The 16,625-nt window shown below is 40.0% G+C and overlaps 1 protein-coding gene across 2 annotated transcripts in view; it reads right to left on the bottom strand.

Annotated features, from left to right (window-relative positions):
• nedd4a (NEDD4 E3 ubiquitin protein ligase a) overlaps positions 1–16,625 on the bottom strand; it is a 33,869-nt gene that overhangs the window by 13,226 nt on the left and 4,018 nt on the right. The window contains exon 1 of one of the 2 annotated variants that reach the window (XM_046033443.1): positions 5,904–6,066. The exons of the other annotated variant lie outside the window; for it this stretch is intronic. Coding sequence (XP_045889399.1) covers positions 5,904–5,954 — 51 coding nt within the window. The 5' untranslated portion in view covers positions 5,955–6,066. Of the gene's footprint in view, positions 1–5,903; positions 6,067–16,625 lie in introns of those variants that run through there. 2 annotated transcript variants of the gene reach the window in all.

The following is a 16,625-nucleotide window of genomic DNA, read 5'->3' as shown; positions in this document are numbered from 1 at the left end:
CGTCTCTGGGGGCAACCCCCCCCCCCCCCCCCCCCCAACATACACGCGCGCACACACACTTCCCAATGGGAGTCAGCTTTGTGATCATAATTAACACCCACGGCAGGTCAAAACTGTCCAACAGCGGTACAGTGTTTACGTGAACAAATATAGATGGAGGCCTCCTTGGTCCTGCCCTTGCACTTCTAATAGTGCAGCCAAGAAAGACTACACCAACAATGGCCAGTCTGAACAACCAATAGGCCTACATCCTTAAAACCCAAATGAATACAGACCAGATAAGTGTTTTGATTTTAACCACAATTAGACACTGTTGTCATTGGTGGTTATTTTTTATAAATACACTTATATTATATATTTTCACCCTTTAATGGTTTCATGGGAACTAAACTAAAAAAAGGTAATTATGGTAAATTTAATAGATGAATGCCTGAAAAGACACATGTCAACAAAAAAAAGACACCAAGTCTTAATACAGATGGCAGGCAATGTTGTTGATTTAAGAATTAAATCTTACTCAATAGCAGCACTTATGTTAGTCACTCTATTATTATTATTATTATTCCAATATTTTTTTATTGATTTTCACAACATAGAACTCACATCGTATCAAATATACCTGTCCAAAATAGAGTCAATTTTGGGCATAACCAGAACATGTGACTGAGGCTAGCTGGGTCCCTCCTGCATCTCATGCAAGTCGGTTCTAAACCAGGGTAGAGTTGGGCTAGCTTACTTGCAGATAAATGTAATCTGTGCAGAACCTTAAACTGCAGCAAACCATGTCAAATACATAGTGATGAGGAATGTACCAATGTAATTTCTGCCTGCCAGTTTACCTCTGAAATGGTGGTTCTTAATTCTTCCTCCCATAGCCTCACCAAACGATCAAGTGGTAAAAGGGCAACTCTTGGGATATTATCATATAACACAGACACCAGACCTCTGTCGATCGGATCCATACTCAAACATTCATCTATCCATGTACTCTGAGGAGTTATTAAAGAGAAATGTGTTTTTACATAACTCCGTACCTGCAGGTATCTAAAGAAATCTGAATGAGGGATACTGAAGTCTTTCTGTAACCGTTCAAAAGAAAGGAAGAGTCCTTCCTTAAAAAGGTCCTTCACCCATTTAATCCCTAACTGGAAACACAACTGGAAAGATGAATCCATGAGAGATGGGGCAAAATTGATGTTGGCCAGGATAGGGGAGATGATAAGAGCTTGTTTATGTTTAAAATTAATCCTAAACTGTGACCATATCTTCAGACAGCCAGAAACGATTGGGTTATTTGTCCGACAACGTTTACTAAGGGGTAGCGGGGAACAAATTAAAGAGCGAAGCGAGACAGGATTACTGGAATACTGCTCCATTTGGCACCAGACTGGAGATTCATCATCTGACGCATCAGAGACCCAGAACAACAGTTTGTGGATGTTTCCCGCCCAGTAATAATAATAATAATAATAATAATAATAATAATAATAATAATAATAATAATACCACCGCCTTCTTGTGTACGTCTTTCTAAGTACTCCTTTCGAATTCGGGGGACTTTTTTATTCCAGATAAACGTAGATATGAGCTTATTTAAGTCCTTAAAAAAAGATTTAGGGATAAAGACTGGTATTGTTTGGAAAAAACATAGAAATCTGGGCATAATAGCCATTTTTACTGAGTTGATCCTTCCGGCAAGTGACAATGGGAGGGTTGACCATCTCTCCATGTCCTGTTTGGCCTTGGCCGTTTTGAAATTGCTGTCGAACAGATCCCTGTACTTATAAGTGACGAAAACACCCAAGTAAGTAAAGCTATCCTTACTAAAAGGTAAATGGAAAGTCCTGGAATGACATCTGGCATGCTTTGTCGTTTATCGGGAATAAAACACCTTTAGTTAAGTTTAACTTATATCCTGAGACTTGCCCGAACTTAGTGATGGGCTCGATTGCAATTGGTATAGTAGTATATGGGTCTGACAGAAAAAGGACATGGTCGTCCGCATAAAGTGATAATTTATGCAAATGTCCTGCCCTTCGTACTCCTTCCAGATTCGTGGTCTTCCTTAACATTATTGCCAAAGGTTCGATGGCAATATCAGATATCTGGGGGCTCAAGGGGCACCCTTGTCTTGTCCCCCGAGAGAGAGGGAAATAATCTGATGTTATCTTGTTTGTTCTTACTGAGGCCTGAGGTGCCGGATAAAGAGTTTAATCCATGAGCAGAAAGTAGGACCAAAGCCAAACCTCTCTAACGCAGTGAACAGGTAATTATATTCAATCCTGTCGAAAGTTTTTGTGCATCCAAGAACAGTATTAGCTCTGGCTCAACATGGTTGGGTTGGTCTATAATGTTGAAAACTCTGCGAATATTGCTTGATAGTTGCCTGCCTACAATAAAACCTGTCTGGTCTGGGTCTATCAATTTAGGCATTATTTTCTCAAGCCTACATGCCAATACTGCTTACTGGTTAACCAATACTGACCATCTAACCAATACTGGTTAGAATTTTATAGTCGCAACATAGTAGGCTGACTGGCCGGTAGGACTCACACAGTTGCGGATCTTTATTTATTTTTTTTAACAATAAAGCGATGATAGCCTGTGTCATAGTCGGGGGAAGAGTTTTTTTTACCCAGGACCTCTTCAAAGACCTTCAATATGTATGGCATTAATTTAAATGTTTAAAAAAAAAAAATTCTATTGGGAACCCATCAGGGCCTGGTGCCTTTTCAGGTTTCATTTTTTTAAATTGCATTATTAATTTCTGTTAGGGTTATATGCCTAATTCGTCTAAGGAGGGCATTTCCAGGTTACTGAAGAAATCCACAAACTCCCCGTCTCCTGCTTCAGAAGTATACAAGTTTTCGTAAAAAGACTTAAATTGAACATTGATGTCCCTTTGATCCGTAACTATATTGCCTTCCCCATCCTTTATCGCAGATATATAGAGCCAGCCGCTGCCGACTGTTTGAGTTGATGGCTCAGGAGCTTACTGGCGCGCTCCCCGTATTCATAAAGGTTATGACGCGCTTTTAAGTAAAGATCTATAGCATTGTCATTTGTCAGGGAATCGAATTCTGTCTGAAGCGAGATTCTCTCTCTGTATAAGTTCTCAGAGGGTGATGTGGAGTGCAGTTGGTCCACCACTTTAATCTTGTCGATCAGCACCGTAGCCCTCCTTAACTTCTTTTTATTTTCACCAGCCATGTAGGATATTATTTGTCCCCTTATATACACGCTTTCATGGTTTCCCACAGAGTGCAATAGCTTATCTCCAGGGATTCATTAGTTACTAATAATAAGTCTATTTGTGTGTTTATGAAATCAACAAATTTTTTATCATCAAGTAATCTTGAGTTAAGGCGCCATGTACGTTTAGGAAGTATGTTTTCTGGAAATCAAAGCTTCAGAAGTACTGGGCAATGGTCCGAAATGACTATAACTGGGAAATCAGTGGAAGTAGTTTTTGGTCTATTAAAAAATAATCGATTCTAGAATAGGATTATGTTATTCGCTCTAGACCAGCTAAAATGTAAATCCAATGTGTAAAAAGTAGGGCAGCCCCTAATGATTATTTTCCTTATTAATTAATAAATCGTCGATTCTTTGAGCTATACAAAGTCGGAAAAATTACAAAATGCAATTTACCTTTGTGACTTTTTTTTATTGTGACTTTAATTATTGAAATAATAGATTATTCATGTAAAAGTTCTATGTGTGCCTTTCAGAAAACTCTTGTTATCAATGACACCAGTGGTTTTTAACCAATCTGTAGTGAGCATACTGTTGCTCGTGCTTATACATTCAATTCATAGGCTTGAGCAAGCATCATCCAGGGCATATCCCAGCCATGTGACATACACTAGACTGAATGCTGAAATGAGCACCTAATGGTGGAAAATAAATTACAATCATATTTAGAATAATAATAATAATAATCTGAAATGTTCCTATATTTCATTTGTCCAACAGCGGTGTAACAGCAGACTCCATTGCTGAGCTAGCGTTGCACACCGTTGGTGCTGTAGGGGAGCGGAAGAGAAGCCACTTAGGAGCGAGCATAAGCATCACATCCTTTGGATATTCCCAGAAAAACTGTCCCGAGTCCTTAATATTGAAATCAGTCCACATGCTGTTATAGGCAATCGAGAAAGCGGGGGAGGGTCTCATGTTTGCAGTTACGTTACAAGACGTTCACACATTGGCAATACAAAGCAATTAACACATGTAAATTCTTACATATTGCACCTTTAATCTTCAGTACGCTCTAGTAAGTCAAACATATTTGTTATCATTACTGTTCTTTTTGAAAGTTGTAGTTGCTTTCCATTTACAGTGAACAACTGCATCTTGAGAAAGCGCATGCTTCCTTGACAGTGAAGTCTTTTAAAAATTGATATTTAAGGAGGAATCTACTCTGTGTCATTAATGTTGGTTATATTTATTTACACACCACAGTCCATAGGATATTATTAACTTAGAATTTGCATATCTTTGGTATTGTTTATGTATGGCCCCTACAACAGCCAGTGTACTGGAGTGTATATTGTATACACAGTAGTGTGGTTTCATATTGAACATTGTCATGCACTATTTTCCTCCCACGTGTGTTTATGTTTCAACAGTTAATGTAAGTGGAAAGGAGCTTTTAAAATGTAAAGAAATGAAAAGGCTCACGTCTACTGTCAGATACTGGGCTTCTTACAAAGCTGAGGGATCACATTTAAGTCGAGTACATATCTTGGGGCACACGCTTCAATCATCAGAGTTAAGAAAACGTGCTTTTGTTAAGATCCTATGCTCGCTGATGTTTACAAAAATTCCACAATGATGGATTACTGTACTATAAACACACCCAGCTCAGTATTTCATAAACAGTAATGCAAAAACGATTACAGGCAAATAGTGATGACTGTCCCGAATGGTTTGAATTGTCAAGTAGGTCATTTCTATATTAGCAACAAACAGAACACACAGCACAATTTTCTATCAAGTGTCTCTTTCCTTGAAAACTTCCTAGATGCTGGGTGATGTGAGGCCAAGCTTAACAAAGAGGAAGTGTATGCTTTGGACACATGACAAGAGTGCCAAAGATTAAAAGATAACCATGGATAAAAGTCCATTCAGAGCATCCCTGAGGGTTCATGTAACACTAAATGCAACTCAGATTAGCATGTGGCATTAAGCAGTGCTGATCACATACTGTATGAGGTTGTGGCAAGAAGCTATAAACACATGTTTTGGTATCTGTGGAGTAAGATCAGTGATATCCATCTTAGCTTGGCAATGAAAAACTACTTGTAACAGGTGGACAGCAGCTTGTGAAACCTAAACTTCTGAAGAGCCACCAAGCAAATGTTATTAGAGCAGGCAAACAACAACTGATTATGTCCATAAAATAAGTCAAACATTTTTTGGAAAAGACACTCAAATAAACGCTGACTCAAGAGACTGCAGAGAGTATGCTTCATTATTGTGACAAAGATATGTTGACAAAGCTGTAAAATAATTTGAGACACCTGAAACCATTTGCTGTCACTGCAGAGACAGTTACATAGGTTCTGACGGCCTGCACTATTCATTTGTTATGCTGATGGAGACTGTAGAACCAAAACATATTTATTTCAATTCTTAAAAAGGAAGATATAGGTCATATTGTTCCCGATTGCTGGCTATATTCCAGTTTATAAACCCTAAAGATTAAGGTTGAGTGATTTCTCTATACTCCATGTAATCGCTTCCGAAGGAATCTAACTTGAACTAGGAAATGCAATCACCCACAACATCCACAAACACTGTGGCAGCTGCACAAGACCAGGACTAAGACTAAGATCAAATTTACACATTCCATAATGACATGTTCAAGTTTTGGGTCCCCACAAAATTTTTATTATACTTACATTTGGGCCATTTATACAACATCTTGGTTCTTCAAGCAAATGGCTGCTCATCTACATCCAACAACATAATGCCTTCATTCTCATTCACGTTTTTCAACTTCCTTGTGTAATGTGGTCACAAATGGTTGTTCATTAACTTGTGTGATGAGGTATATGGGGTTATGAGGGCACTGCAGATAACAACAGCGGAACTGACATTTACAACAAAAAATTCCACTGTGGAATTTTTCATAGAACCACAACCAGCTGCATCACAATGGACACATTAAACTATATAGTTTACCAGCTTTTTTGAAGCAGTATTTGAAAAAATATTCTTAGTAAACCTGGGTGAAGCAGACTGTTTCTACTGCTAAACAAATGGTCACATTTAGTCTATATATGAAACATCATCTCGCTAAATTATTACACTGCAAAAATTATAGTGGTTTATTTTTCCCCTTAATTTTTTTTGTAGTAGCTATTTTAAAATTAATATTTAATATTGTTGTTGGACTGTTTGTTTGCATGAGGTGATTCTTTTAATCACTGCCATAAAAGGAAGGTCGTTTCTGAGTACAAAGCTCATTTTGCCACATTTAGACAGTTAAATCACTGTCCATTAAAAAAAAAAATGTACATAAGTATACAGTACTTTTAGATGCGTTTCCTATTTATTTGAATTATGATATACTTCTTGAAGCGTCACCTGACAGTGTGAATGACAGTGTTGTTACTCTGTTGTGGTTGGACACCATCAGAATGTAAATAAAGGTGTGTAGTATTTGATGCAGACTTCTAAGGAGGAGGACTGGACTGATTATCCATGAAGGACTATGAACATCAAAGCTCAAGTGAAATTAATATACTTGATACTGGTATTTCAGGATCATTTTAAAGTGAGAAAATGAGATCTAGATTTACAAAGCAAATTTAGATGACAGAAATAAATAGACTGGCTAATTACTGGAGGAGACCTTCTTACTTGCCAACCTGCTAAATGCAGGGGGAGAGGCTGACACATGATACATCACAAACACTGCCTGGTAGGGGGATCCAAAAGGAAGGGACACACCACCCTTTTACTGGGAAAGGCTCCCGCTCCCATCCTGCCTACATTACATTATCCCCCACCACACATGCACCACATCCACACATGGCTGGCATGACTGTGCGCTGCTCTAGTATCATGCTGTTAAATTTGAATCCACGGGACCGGGCAGTGCTACAGACCAGCAGACTATCTGGAGTCAGGGGGAATATTTCAGAGGCACTTTATTTATATCAGCAAGGGGCACCGCTTTTCCCACCACTAAAATTAGCCCAGCTAAATACTTAAGCTGATTACTCACAGCGCTAACAGAATAATAAAAATGGAGAAGTTCTAACGTTTGACACACGCACAACAATAAACAAACCCACTTGCAAGCTGAAAGTCAGGCAACCTATCCTTCACACTCAGGCTTTTCTTGGAAACCAATATTCAAACGGTTTTACTGTAATGTAACCGAATAGCTCTGAATGTTTGTCCACATTGGGCTTGTTAATTGCATGACTTAGCTGTAGCAATCTTCTCGCTTACTGAATTTCGCTCCTAGCTTGTGGTGAGCCTAATGGCTGACGCTGAGTAAAAAGAGTTTTAAGGATTTGAATTGCAATGGCAGGGAAGGAGAGCGGCATTATCAAAGCATATATATTCCATACTGAAAAATATCTTTTATTACTGTATTTGTTATTTGCAGCATTTTTTATTTTATTCTGTAAATGAAAGTAGAAGTCTAAGTGGTGTCAGCTGAGCAGTGAAACCAAAGCAGTGTGTAATCTACCTGAACCGGTTAAACAACATTATAGATGACTGCACAGTACTCCATAGGGCCTTTATGAGTCAGGTATTTTACAAATGTGTATTTGAAAGCTATTTGCCTCTCAGATAGATGTGAAGTTTCATTAATGTGAGCTTGTTCCTGATGGTCAAGGGAAACAGTTAATTCCAATTAAGAAACTTAACACTCACCTTGGTGTTTTGACCTGGGCTCTTTGGTGTGCCATTTCCTTTGTGGCTTGTGTTTACATCAGTAACAGAGCTAGGAAACTTAACAGGGCAGCAAGGAGACAAATGAATGTGCACATGTGGACAGCAAGGGCTACTGAGTTTTGGATTTGAAACGTGACATGAAATTCCAGTGTTTGGGTAGGGCACCTCCAGGGAAAAGCTTCTTTGTATTGCGCGATGACAGTGGTTTTCCTCAGGCCTTTCCTGGCCTTTTCCTGATGAACAGACCTTTTGTTTTTTCTCCGATTGTTTAGCTGAGGAAAACAAGCAAGCAGAGGTACTACGATACAATTTTTTGTGAGGTTCATGTTCACCGTTAGGGTGTGCGGCTGGGTTAGGAGCCTCAGCATATCCCACATTGACTGTAGCCGTGGTTGTAGCTCCCTTCCCGGGCATCATTGGTCTCTGGTGGGCAAAGTGCAGCAGTACGCTGCTAGAGTGACGGTTAGATCTGTCTAGAGTTGATGACAGTTCCATTACTTTACTCCTGTCCTCCATTTTGCATTTTGGTTCATCCTGTAAAGGAATATTAAATTGCACCATGTGTTTGGTGTCCCTGAACTCAGCTAAACAGCTTCCTTTTGGGAGACAATGGCCACTTACTGCCGTGGAGATGGACCCTTTGCAAGTCACTTCCTCATCATCCTGTGAGAATTCACTTGCAGATGTCTGAAAAGATGACTGATGAGACCCCCTCACTGGTGGGAGAGCCACTGGACTGACTGGGGAAGCAGGTGGGGTGCTGCAGGGGCTCTTTGGAAATATAACCAAGGAGGAACATCGTCTCAGCGGGACCTTGGACTTGCGGCAGAGTAGACTACTCTCCTGGGTGGTCCTCTGCTTTTCTGGAGCCTCTGGCTCAAAGATGCTATTGCTGCTACAGTACCCGGCATCGCTGGCCATGCTGCTGCTGCACGAGCCTCCGTCAGAGCCACTACCTGCTCCTCCTTCACTGCTCCCCGGGTCACCATCCTCTATACTGCCATCCAGTGCTCCACTGAGCTTTCCACAGGGCTGCAGCGAGATCTGCAGAACGCTCTTCTTATTACCCCCTCCGGTGTTAACCCTGGGTAAGAACACTGAAGAGTACTGTTGTAAATTAGCATAGTCTGGTGACAGAGGGGTCACCTTCAAGTGGACAGAACTGTGAGCCAGAATCTCTGTGGGGCTACGTGCTGGCACACTGACTCCACTCTCCTCACCATGGCTGCTGAGGCTTTCTGACAGAGGGTCCGTGTTGCTTCTTCTTGACGCAAAATGCAAGCGCAGCCGACGTGCCATTCGTTTTAACTCTCTAATCCCTGCAGCGCCGGTGAGAGCTGCATGATCAAACTTGCTGGAAGAAAAAAAGGAAAGCAAAGCAACTGCTCCGTGCTCTGCTCTGTGATCACAATCATTTGCGGCTGTACATTGCCAAAATAGCTCTGGTGACAACCCACATTCCCCTCCAGGCTGATCTCAGCTTTAAGTCAGTAGCTCTCTTTGGAGACGTGACCCAAACATACGACCTTTGAAACTGGAGCAATCCCAGAGGCTAGCCCATTCAGGGAGCTTAAACCCTATATGGAAAAACTAAATTACACTATCTTAGACAGAGCTTCCATGGCTAACCTGCTTTATAGCCTTTGCTTTGCCTAGTTCCAGCCAGACTAATATCGAACACCTTGTGTCTTTTCCAGTCGCCTCTCTCCAGTTTACCCCTTTGGAAAACACAACAACATGGTAGCCCCTCTTCCTTGCATCTTAGACTAAAGCTCTGGTAAACTGTTAGAACTGCCTCAGGCCACTCACTCAAGACTTCCTGCTGCAGCTATGCTTCTAATGTTTCTGCTGCCCTGTGCCCCCACAAATATTTTTACCCACTGCTATTGAATTACAGGAAATCTAAGGGAATGACTTTCAACATAATTCTATACCAAAATGAGGAGTGGGTTGCAAAATCAGATAGCAGACAATGAAACCAACATAGTCTGTGAAAATATGCAGGAAAGTGATTGCAAAAGTACAACTAAAGCGAAATGTTTTTTGCTTGCAAAGAAACAGAAAACATTGCATAGATAAAGTAACCTGGGACACATTATCTGCCTGCCTATAGAAACACAAGATAATAAGAACGAGAAAGAACTTGGATTGCTTCGACAGTGACATGACACCTGTTAAACGACACCTCATGTAACAGCCAGTGCTGGTCTGATTTCCTCTCCATGGCTGTTGACAGTACTATTTATTAATGGCAGCCTATTGTGAGTCAGGCTGGCCTATTTCAGGACATTACTCTTCATCCATAACAGTTCGAGGATAAGGTGTAATATTTAGAGACACAGCCAGGATAAAGACATGATTCACCAGAGTACACTTCGCCATTGCAACTCATTGCCTATTTTTTTCAACCAACATGACCAACTACCAGTAAACCTCGTGACTGGCTATTAAAATCACTCATCAGTCACAAGCAGTTTTATTGATAATAGGCCATAAGATAAGACTGGCGACGCACACAACACATTTATGCCAAGTCATATGATATGGTGTAATATGCCAATAATAAAGCCGCCTGTAACATATATGAATGTGGCACCAAAAAGAACAGTGAGGACAAGCTATATTTAATAAACTCTTTAGAGAAATGTGTTCGAGTGTCATTACAAACTGGGTGGGGTGTTAGATTAGAGGCTGGACATGAAAGAAAGGAGGACTCTGTCATTCAGCCGGTGCAGCTGTAATAAGCTAAGCTAACAAGTTGCTAAACTGAGTCTGAAACCACGGAGTGGCAAGCAAACTGTTCATACTTCAAGGTCCAGTGTGTAATGGACACACTTATTTAGGAGGACCTATTGACAGAAATGCAACATAATATACATGAATATGTTGTCAGTGGTGTATGAAGACCTTACATAATGAACCGTTACGTTTTTATTACCCTAGAATGAGACATTTCTATCTACATACACCGGGGTCCCCTTATATAGATGTCGCCATGTTGCGCAGCCATGTTTCAACAGTAGCCGAAACGGACAAACGACACTACAGAGTGCATTTCGTCTATTCTATTCGTCTACTATGTTCAATACGTACGAAGTAGACAGAAAAAGAAAAAGAAGAAGTAGTAGTAGTTGTAGTCGTCTGGTTCATTAGAAGTAAGAAGAGAGGTGAAATTTGGACAAATGGGGGCCCCATGTATTATTTAGCACGAGAGCCGACAGAGCGTGTCAGCCACCATAGCTTCTCCTACGTGCTTGCAAATGGAGGGGTGAGCGGTGAGTGAGGCGTTGGTTGCAATTCGCAACCCTCACCACTAGATGCCACTAAACTGAACCTTTAGGTATTCAAGCAATACGTCTCCTGTGCATCACATGACAGTATTTTATCTCATTACTGGTCCCAGCTACCAATTTGGCCTTATACATTATATGTATGTGTGCTCACCGATTTTCCTCTTAATGGCACCTTTACACTCTGGGGCCTCAAAATGTCCTACCTGCTTGTCCCATCTCAAATTTTAAAAGATAGGGGAAAAAAAACATGGCCGTGTCTTCTCCTGTCTCAGACCTTGCATATTATCTTAACTTTAAAAATTCTAACTAGAAGTGTAAACTCAATTCCTGTATCCTTAACAATGGCAGTCTCACTTCACTTGTCACTGGGCTGGCTAGCTTGCTATAATGGACAAGTAAAGAGGGGCGTTAAATTTTAGCGATGAGTCAGAGGCAGTAATCGAGAGGAAACTCCACCTTTTTGGGAAGTTTTCTTCCATATTATCGGCCAAGGATAAAGATTTGAACATAGGTAGCATGTCGATCAAATTCAAAATGAAGCCCCTTGACAGTCAATACATATCCATTAATTCATGGTCAGTGAAATTTAAAGCGCCATCGTACGGTTTGAAGAGCCTTTCAATCATAATATTTTGGTGTTCATGTTCATCCTAATTGCAATTGCCATTAAGACCCAACAACAGTGGTGCTGCCACTTTTAGCAGTTATAACCTTTTTCCTAAATGCAGTAACAAGTTTCTGTTATACCAAAAACCGTAAATGTCATCCTAAACTGAGATAAGGGATTTCAGCGGAAGTTTCTGTAATAGTGTAGCTTCTGTTTCATGTTCATTCTCCATCATTTATAATTATTTTACAGACATTATGCAGTCTGACGAGACGCAGTGCATTTTGGGGAGGTTGAGTATACTATAAATTCTTGCTGATCTAGTACCACATCCGGGTATTTCTCACATACACACTACATACTCAATTTGTGTGCAAATTTAAAGACAGCCATCGTTACATCCACAATGTGTCCAAAATCACTCCCTATTGGTGGTGCAATCCACTTACTTACTTTTAGTTGAGCAACTGCATTTTGAATGTGTAAATGTACCCACTACAGAAACACTCGCTGGAACGAAAACTGAACAAGTTTCCAAAATCTGGATTTATTTCTCACTGTTGGGGTTGGCAATAATAGTTGACATATGCCTTTGATATGAGACACCTGGGTTTGTTTACCACTGCGACACATCCACCAATGTGTCCCTGAGCAAGACACTTAACCCCTAGTTAGTCCAGAGGTGTGCAACCTCTGACATATATAGCAGTTGTCACTCTGGACAAAAGCGTCAGCTAAATGAGTAAATGAAAAACTGCTGTGCGTCCATTATATACTGTAAGGAGTTAATCTACAGGTGCTGTATTACACTTGTTTTTCAATTGTTGATTTGTGATTCGATAAAATTTTGTTTTCCATGATGATGAACGATCAGCTTACTGCTAACAAAGCTAGCCACTACTAGCTATCTGGAGCTAATGCGCTAATGCAACAGTCTAAGTAACAGACTGTTGAGTTACTATTGGGCTGCAAATTACTTTTCTTCTTGTAAACTTTATGTATATTAATTACATTATTTACTTCATATGGGTATTATCATTGATTTTTCACTGATAATTCTTTATTTCTGCTAGTCTATACTCTAGTGAGTCCAGTTTCTTTGTTAGAATTGCTTCAATCCACTATCTTCAACCTCCTTCCTTTATTGGAAGTGTGTTCAGCTCGCTGCATAGCTGTTCAGCAACACACACAGTGAGGGTGGAAGAATGCATCTAAGTAAGAAATGCAGATGCCTTAAAGTAGGATTTGTCAGCCCAATTAAAATCACCTGGACTTCAGAGGATATTCTGTTTGTCTATGGAAAGGTCTGGACAAGTTTTTTTTAACCTATTTTCTTTAAGGAAACAACTTGTCTGGTTTAAAAAGTACGGTTGCTTTACTTCTCTTTAGCCTTCAGCAGTCTGTGAAAACGTCTTCCTGAATCTGTTTGTGCAGTCGGTTGCACAACAGCCCTTTACTGTTTTATCAGTGTTTTCATCATCATGGCCATTCATTCAAGGGGGAGAAACCATGGCAACTTCTACATATAGTGATGTCATGTGCTACCCTCTATTCACACCGTCTCTGCAAGTGAGACGGGGCCTGGTCCACAGATGCCAGCCTCTGATATCTGAAAGGAAACCTTAGAAAGGGTCTTATTTAGTTTTTTCTGTGTCTGATTTTGAATATGTCACCACTGGTGTCTGTGAATGGCTCCAGCTGGGAGTAAAACAACTTGGAACCATGAAGAACAACACTGACGTTAAATAATCAGGTCTATCATGGTGAAATATTAACATTTTTCTTGCATTCTCTGCAAATTCCTCTGTGTATGTCAGAGCAGCAGTGACACATACATACACAAACACGCTCACGAGTGCTGACACACCCTCCATATTTCTATGAAATCTACCTGGAGCATTACAAGGTAGTCACACCCAGGTTTGTTTTATCATTTGACTGCAAACTTGTGAGATTAAGACATGTTATACAGAGCTAAGTCTGTGTTGGCTGTAGTCTGTTTTTATAATTTTTTTTATTGTGACCAGCCATGAGACTGTAGATGAAAATCAAATCAGCGTAGGTACAGAAACTCATAACTACAATTCAGTTCAAAAATTGCAAGATATATTTAAATAATTACTACTATCTCAACTACTAAAAAACAATATTATGACTTGTTTTGGTAGAAAATAGCTTAAAAGGGGAATCTGAAGGGGGAAATGACAATTTGTTTTCTTCCCTGTGGATTTAATAAAACAAGGTATCCCATAAATTGTTTTTATGTGTGCCTTTATACTATGTGTGGGGATATGCAGCCATAAGGCAATTAAAAAAAGTTAAGTGTAAGGGTAGGCTAAACTAGCCACTGAATGTGTGAACTTTGCTAATACTGTTTTCCATAAATAAACTCTAATGAAATTCTTCCTAAAGAGTAAACTGTAAACTGTGTAAATTGTTTAATTATCAACTTCCCAGTTGATTATATCCCACTAGTCCTGAGATATTAACTGAGAGATGATGATGACATTTATTTGCTTCATGTCATTAAACACATTCAGTATGTCTGTAGAGTGTTAGGCGATATCTAGTGGGCTCTTTGTTCATGTTGTCTAACTGATTGAATGTGTCTACATTACAGATAACACAGTTAGCAGCAAGTCTCAGACTTGAGACCAGTGGTGCGGTCACTGTGGTCTGGCTGCTCAGGTGTCCCAGGACCTGCTGTGCATCAGACCAGCATGAAACTGGGTCAGCAGCTCCACTGATATCATGCTACAACCTGAAAAGCTTTACATTGCTGTGCACTAACTGTGTAATCAATAAGAGGGCACAACAGCATCTATATTCACTGCAGTCTCCTATCTCAGTCTATCATCACACAACAACCCTATGCATTTGTGTCATAACAGAAACTATTTAGTTACATATCATCTCCGTCATCTGCATAATATTTGTATGGTACATACACATTAGGTTACTAATGTAGCTGGTAAAATTTGTTTTACACCTCTACAACTATGCATTTTAAATATCCAAATCTTGTGAGACCATTTCCTGGCTTGAACATCTTTGGGCTGGGTCCAAAATGCTGAGTGTGTTACAACTATCAACACAACAACAATCAATTCCGACATGTCCCTTTATAGCAGAGTAGCTCTTAAAGTGGTCATATTATGCTCATTTTAAGGTTCAAAATCTTATTTAGGGGTTATACCAGAACAGGTTTGCATAGTTTCATTTTCAAAAAACACCATATTTTTTGTCATACCTGCAGCTCCTCTTTTCACCCTGTGTGTTGAAGGCTTCGTTTTAGCTATGGAGTAATGCATCTTGCCTCTACATGGTGTTTGTTAGGAGTTGCACATGTGCAGGTATTAATTAAGGAAAACTAGCCAATCAGAAGTAGAGTAGGGTGAGTCAGTGAGAAGTGAGCCAGTAAACACAGCTTTGGTTCAGCTGTTTATGTTCCCCTTTCCAGCTTAGCAACATGGACTGCAGCAAGAGTTTCAGAGTGGTGAGTTATTAAACTGTAACAAAAGTATCTTTCATCCATAAAGTTGACTGACAAACTGAAACTGAGCTCTGTCTCCACATCACAGTAACAACTTTATGTCCATTGACAGCCTGGAGAGTAACTAATGTTTGCAAGGGAGAGAGGCAGCAGGCGGACGTTTTGTCACTGTGTGCTGCAGCTCAGTCTTTTCCCACCTGTGTTCTTCAATACAAAATGATGTTCATTCACTAAATAATGGTCCCATTTAATTTAAAATAGACCATAAAGCAGAGTATGTTTTCAGGGCGGGAACTGTCAATCAGGCGAGAGTGACTCGTACCCACGGCACTGTGTAAATTTAACCAGCACCTTTGAAAAAGCTTATTAGGAGTTGGCTGTTCACTTTCTCTGGTAAGTACATTTAGTTTTAAGCCTGTTGTTCGCTAGACAAAGTTATCAGCCATGTTAAAATGACAGTTAACGTGAATTAAAGACGCACCTAGCTAAGCAAGCTAGCTAGCTCTGCACACGGCTGTTAGCTCAACCGTCTCGTCCAAATATGGTCACGTCCGGTGCCGCTGGTTACAAAAACTCAACATGGCCGCACCCTATCGGCCAAACTCAAGGCTTCAAAACCGCAGTCCACACACCAACAGTTGACGTCACGATGACTACGTCCATTTCTTATATGCAGTCTGTGTATAAAACTCAATAAAGGAGAGGGGAAAAGCCAAAAAGCATAATACCACCTTTTTAAAGTTGATTTCCAATACTTTGTTGTTTGCAAAGATTGTTTTAACATTAGCTGTTCAGTAGCCCTGTCTATGTAGAGGCTGTGCAGGGCTTTTAAGCACATTATACCAGTGATTAATAACACACAACCCCTTAATAATAACAAACGTGTCAAATGTGTCACGTACAGCAGGTTATCCACCTTTCTGGATTTAAGTGTGAATTGCTGTTTTCCTTTGCTAAATGTCCAAAAGTGATGTGCACTAAAAATTAGGAAACAAGACCTAAACAGCGGTGGGGTGGTGATGGAGCATTGGATAAGACCCGGGGGTTCACCAATGTGTCACTGAGCAAGACACTTAACCTCTAGTGGCTCCAGAGGTGTGTGAATTCTGACATAAATAGCAATTGTAAGTCTTTAAAAACGCTATAAATGAAAATTTAAACAGCATCTGTAGGTGAACTAGAGCAGCAACAATTAGTCAATTAATCGACAGCAAAAATAAAAACTTCCAGCTTCTGAAATGTGAGTATTTGCAGCTTTTCTTTGTCTAATGTGATAGTAAATCTGAATGTGTTTTGGTTTTACACTGGTAGTTGG

This window comes from Micropterus dolomieu, linkage group LG20 (genome assembly GCF_021292245.1).
Source record: "Micropterus dolomieu isolate WLL.071019.BEF.003 ecotype Adirondacks linkage group LG20, ASM2129224v1, whole genome shotgun sequence".
NCBI classification, from domain to species: Eukaryota; Metazoa; Chordata; class Actinopteri; order Centrarchiformes; family Centrarchidae; genus Micropterus; species Micropterus dolomieu.
Note: the sequence above shows the minus strand (reverse complement) of the source record. Positions and strands in the feature narration are given on the sequence as shown.